Genomic DNA, 6,334 nt, shown 5'->3' with positions numbered 1-6,334 from the left:
GACTTAGGGTAACTACGTACACGCGTTCAGATAGCGGCTGGTAGCATGCTGAGCTCGTGCAGTATGAAGGAGGAGATCAGTTATTGCAAGGGCCCCCCCAACCCTATGCGTGGCCTCGTCGCTCTTGATAACTGTATACCCTGGTACCCACATAAGTGTAACGCTATTGTAAGTGTTTCGTGTGCAATCTTTGAGTTTACACATATAGCCGAACAGACCTTAGTAGTTGCTTCTCTCTTTGCGAGCACTTCCGCCTGAGAAATTGCAGTATTACTGCCAACAGGGAACGGGAGCTGATGTGTTCCGCCTTGAAAAAGATTCCAGGTCCAAAGCTGGAGTCAATTAGAGGCCAGTTCGTGTTCACATCGGTAGCACTTGATGGAAATGCGACTATTCGGTGAGGGATAAGGTACGGAATCTGCTTTCAGAGCACTACCACCGTTTTGCTATTATCTACAGGGTGGTTCATCTAACATTTGGAATTCGAACATTCAATGCTTTTTTTACTTTATGATGATTTATGATGAGGCATTTACAAAATGTGTTTTGTGATGAAAATATTGCGAGGCAGGCCTTGCACTGGAACCCTTTCCAAAGAGTTGGTCGAGGAGTACGTAAGTCACGCACCACCTGGAGACGGTAAAAATAAGTTGCCATGTCCGTTGGCGAGGATAGGTAGTTGACGCTTTATCCTCTAATAGGAATTCAAGCGAATGATAATCACGCATCAACCCATTCGACTACGACGGCCGCACAAAAGGTAAATAGAGATTTTTTACAGTATCCATTGCGTATACTTTATTTTGGTTTTATAAAACAGCAAGAACCACAAAGTTGAAAAGGAAACAATTTTTTTTAATAACTTGATCTACGCTCTCTCGTTTAATACCCATATTAATGTCATAGAGCGATTGTAAGTATTTACATAAATCAAGTTTTTGAAAATTTAGTCCTTCGAAACTTTAAAAGTTCTTTAGAAATTGAAATTGGTCAGACTCTGAAGAACTGAGTATGCAGCATTTTTATTTGATTTGACTCAATTTGATCACGCACTGAAATTATGCCTTTTCCAACACGCACACATTTCGCACTTCACTGACCCGCATACTCATAAGATATCATATTATACTCTGCGTCTGTTCAGTGTAAATTAGATTACGCTGATTTTATTTGGAAACCTTATCGAGCAGTTCATATAAATCGAGTGGGGAGGGTTAAAAAACCCTTTGTGCATTTCGTACACACCAGAAGCCTTGTATGATGGTTTGATTAGTTTTTTCCCAATCGGATTGTAGTGGTTGTATATATTACATAAATGTGGTAAAAGTGGAGAGATTTACGAATTGCTGAAAAAACTTAATATTTCGACAATGTTTGTTTATCGCACGATCAATCGTTTTTCCTAAACAGAAAAAGAATTTATCGACCAGATTCATATCAAGACTAATTGGAGATGATCTCCACATGAAAGCCTTGCGTTGCTCACCTGGTCATCTTTTGACAACGCTCTTAAAAAAATTTGACTCGATAGATGCAAGCAGCTTCCTCGGTGACACGCAGTCATCGGCCATGAAAACATTCGTATAACATATGAGAAAATGTTCATTGTTGAAGAAGTTTTTAATAAGCAAAACTACAAAATCTATGATAAACCTTCTAAAGACGCAAAAAATGTTGTTCCTAGGGTTCAGCGTGGCTATCATTCAGCCTCCGTAATAATGAGAAGTGTCTTCTAAAGGTATTCTCTTCAATGACGAGCATTGAATCTTTCAGCAAGATTCCGCTCCGGCCCATAAGGCAAAAACCACCCAACAGTGGCTAAAAAACAATATTTTTGGGTTCACAGCCGCAGAAGATTGGCCATCTGGGAGTCCAGATCTAAATCCATTGGACTACAGTTTGTATTCAAATTTGGAGAACATGGCCTGTCGAAATCCTCACAGAAATTTGGAGAGTCTCAAACCATCTTGGGTTTGAGCAGCGATGGCAATTTCCATGGAAATCGTACATACAATAGTTAAATGGTCTTATCCTTTGAAGGCTTGTGTAAAATCAAATGGTAACCATTTCAAATGAAAACTAAAAAAAATTCTTTAATATTTATATAATTAACCCTTTCGCTACGACTTTTGCAGGGGATTTGCTCAAACTTTATTTTTGAGTTTTTGGATACCCATTGGTACTTTATGTGCGTAGAAACTAGACGAAGCTTGTAACTTATGTAGATAACGGTATTTTGAGGTGGGACATATGTGTCCCAACAGTATTTAAAAATGGGATATATTTGTCCCAACAGGATACAAACTACACCTAGAAAGTAGAAACATTTTCTTGGTAATAACATATGATTTGCATTTTTATTTATTTTATGAATGTGATGAAGCGAAACATTGTATACAGAATGGCAAATTACAAGACCGGCAAATAATTTTTGTTATTTTCTCGACTTTTCGATTGGCGCATGCTACGCACCGACGTCTTTTAGACTGCTCTATGGGTAAATGATCCCCCACATTTGTCATTGATTTGTACCTATTCGATGATCTTCTAGACCGACGGGATCGTTTATATGCGGTAGACTCCTTTCCCTTTTCAATTAGCGACTCAGCAATCTCGACCAGCACTGGTAAAAAGGCAGGCTTACAGCAGCCATCATCATGCCACGATAAAATACTTTTTTCCACCATTTATTTGATTTTCTGTTTATATCATACAATCCCGACTTTTGATCTGCCAAGTCCACACCGCCCATTATTGCGCGGTACGTCTTCACGATGTCAGGGCATGGAAACTCTGCCTCATGGTTATACGACATGATAAACATGCATCCAAGCACTCGTAATATATCAATTTCACTGGAGTCCGTCTGAAGAAGTTTTTTTTTTGTTTCGCTCAGTTATAGGTATTTTCCTGAGCCTCTCATTAGTACATTGGGCAATGTACAAAGACATGCTTCTTGGAAATAATTTGCGAAAAATTTCGTAGGGGGTTGAGTGGCGCCCAATATTTACTGCAATTTAGCATTCGCGGTGGTTACTAACCGATTTTCTTGAAACAAACAACTCATTCGGTGTGCTCCAAATAACCGTGCCTGAGGCTTCCTCACCTCGTGCAGGTTGATCGTCTATGCCACCATTCTCGTCACTCAATCCGGTCTCCTCTGAATCGCTGGAAGAATCGTCATTGCCAGTGGTTTTATCTAACTCAGGACTATAAATATCATCACTTTCGTCACTAAAATCAGTTCCTGATTCCATGGATTCATCATCATCTTCTTGAAGTAATGCACTAATTTGATCGCGATTTAATTTCGACATTTTTGCTGTCTACGAGGTTGCAAAAATAAAAAAATTAGCTGTGTGATACATTATGTACAACGTACTGCTGGGACATATAAAGCCCTGCTGCGACACATGCATCTCAAAATTAATTTTCGCTGAATATTTTTCACAAAACTCTTATTAAAATATATATTTGTGCTGACCAGTAAAAGGGCAATATTTTTCTTTAGAAAAATCAACACTTCTTACAAAAATACGTATTATTTCACCAAAATTACGCGTAAATTTGATGCAATATTAGCGACTGCTCACAAACAACTGATCAAAACTAAACACGATTGAAACAGTGTGGAATGCGGATAACGGTAAATTGTAAGTATTGTTCGCAGCTACTGATTGGGACATTTTGGTTGAGTTTCCTATGAGAATTGCAAGTTTCAGGGTGAAGTGAACATGCTGTGGGATATCAGTGTCCCAGTAGTAGCGAAAGTGTTAAATAAAACTAACTTCATTAAAAAAAAGTTTTATAATTTCATATCTATAACGGACTGGCTTGTAACAGAACTTATGGCAGGACTAAGTAAAGTGCTAATGCATCACTCGTAAAAACATTGTCTAACTTTAATTACCTCTCAAATATTTTATTTGGACCTTTCTGGAGCCAAGCAGTTAATTCAAATGCAATTCAAAAACTAATTTCTATGTAACAAATCCAAATAATACTTCGAAAATTTTCGTTATTTTAGTATTACAATTATTCTTCTTCTTATTATTGATTGGCACAATAACCGCTTACGCGATTTTTGATCTTTCCAACGTTGAGGAGGCCTCGGGCTCAGTTTATGTGAGCAAAATCTTAAAGTGTTATGTCTATCTCAGCGTTTCTGATAATTTTATAAATATTCATAGCACATCTAGCACCAAGCAATTAGGTTTAATCATTTGGGAAAATTCGCTCACAAAGTAAATTTAGATGAAAGCTCTTCATTTGTAGCATAGTTAGAAGTCATAGTGCAGCTTTCATATGAGCAACAACTATCTCTTTGCAAATACAATAAAAAAGCGTAGAAATTGAATTTGATTTCATTCCACTAGAGTTTAAAAACCATTTAATAAAAATATCAAAAATCCGAAGTAGTTTTATATTGAACTTCAACTTTTCCGAGCTTTCACGGTTGACTTTCATTGAGCGACAGCTTTGCTCTTAATTAATCTCTACGCTATATCTCTATGCGCAGAGTCTATGTACATATGTACATGGCATACTATATAAAATTAAAACCAGTATTTTCTTTCATTTCTTTATATTTATTACAATGTTATTGTATATTTTTATATCTCTTCACATATTCTAAATTTTTAAAAAATTCTCACTAATTGAACTAATATAATAATCTTAAATACAATGTTTAACAATTGTATGGAATCACATCGACGAAGTGCAACTGCATCTGGCGCTGGAAACGTGGCCACTTGCAAATGCCTCTCCTTCACTTTAAAGCTTTATGGTTGGCGACATGGCGCATGCGCGTATCGCTTATTTAAGTTGCGTTGATTGACGGCAGATACCTATTGGTTGGTGTCTGCGCGTCTGGAAGACTTTATCACTGAGCATTTTAACAGCGTCTGTATAAGTTTTGTACTGGGGCGCATTTAGGTGCCGCTTAGCGTGTGCCACTCTACCATGGTCGCCAGACATCTTCCTCCTCTGCCTGTGCCGCATTACTGCCAATGCTGACATCGATGGGTGAATGACCACTATAAGTGGTGAGAAGGCTCTGGCTGATGCTGCTATTACTATGTTTCTCACTGCTGACGCTCGAATTGGGACTGCCATTGCAACTTGAGATGGGCGAAATGGGCACAGAATAATGTGCACGGCCGGCCATATTATTGACAATGTGTACGGATAATGGGGCGGTGATGGGCGTTGGTGTCTGTACGGCGGGCTGCAGTTGATTCAAACGCTGACCAAGATGTGTCATCAGTTGGGTGCCAAGATTCACATTGACACCGGGCAGTTGTGACAATGAGCGTGACACTTCATTGACTGCGTGTATGTAACCGGAACGGAAGCCCTCAGCTTGTGACATGGCGCCACCCTTAGAGGCGGCCGTCTTGCGTTGTTGTTTTAATTTTTGCAGATGGGCAACGGTCAGCTCAAGGATATCGGCCTTCTCCAGGCGTGTGACATGTTCACCCTCCGACTCCAATGTGACGACCATTAAATCTTTCAACTCGTCCAAGCACTTGTTGATGCGCGCGCGTCGTTTGCGCTCCAACATTGGTTTCATCACCTTGCGATATTGGTAGGTTTTGGACATTTCCGATACTTGGATGGACATTTTGATATAATAGTTTGTTTTTTCGTTGTATATGTGCGTGTTTATGTGTGTGTGAGTACGGGGAGAACCAAAATCCAGTGTATGTTTCACTGCTGAGTGTTTGCGTTGGAATGCATGCCTTCTTCGATAGCCTGCGTCCTTTTATACTCAACTTAGGAGCAAAGGTATGTGGAAATGAGCGCAACTCCGCAGAGAGCAACCCTTCATAAGGCTTTTTCAAAGGCGAACAAGCAGAAGCATTGGAATCTTTTCTTGTGCCTTTGCTTTGCACAGAGACGCTCGTCCTTTTGAGTATTTGCCGTGCGTGTTGTGTAGTTCGTGTTTGCTCAGCTCAATAAAGTAGAAATCAACCCTCAATTTCTTGTTACCCCCGCTTCGTCGCCTGCATGCCAGCACATATACGCTTCTTTGCTTACACTTCGCGCTGCCTTCGGCCCTGTGCCCCTTCTACTGCCCATTCTTTTGCACGATTGCTATGACTGTCTTGCAAGTCACCCCTCGTTTGTTTGTCAGTTCGCTTGTTCGACTTTAGGGGAGGAAATCAAATTTCAATGCACGTAAAGACGAAGGATCGCTTTGATCGCTCCAAACCGTGGGAACTACGTTCCTTGTAAGTTTCTCACACGTCGTATGAGCTCACCTGCGCATGCAGTCAGGCTACAGCCGGACAATATGCCAGTCAGTCAGCCAGCCAAAAGGTGACTAAGG

General features: G+C 39.9%; 1 protein-coding gene across 1 annotated transcript; it reads right to left on the bottom strand.

The window, feature by feature from the left end:
• Nucleotides 1-4,960: 4,960 nt before the first annotated feature.
• Nucleotides 4,961-5,626, bottom strand: LOC129235495 (enhancer of split mgamma protein). The gene has a single exon (XM_054869363.1). The coding sequence runs from the start codon at nucleotides 5,624-5,626 to the stop codon at nucleotides 4,961-4,963; it is 666 nt and encodes a 221-aa protein (XP_054725338.1).
• Between the last annotated feature and the right edge of the window lie 708 nt (nucleotides 5,627-6,334).

Source organism: Anastrepha obliqua, chromosome 1 (genome assembly GCF_027943255.1).
Source record: "Anastrepha obliqua isolate idAnaObli1 chromosome 1, idAnaObli1_1.0, whole genome shotgun sequence".
Classification (NCBI taxonomy): domain Eukaryota; kingdom Metazoa; phylum Arthropoda; class Insecta; order Diptera; family Tephritidae; genus Anastrepha; species Anastrepha obliqua.
Note: the sequence above shows the minus strand (reverse complement) of the source record. Positions and strands in the feature narration are given on the sequence as shown.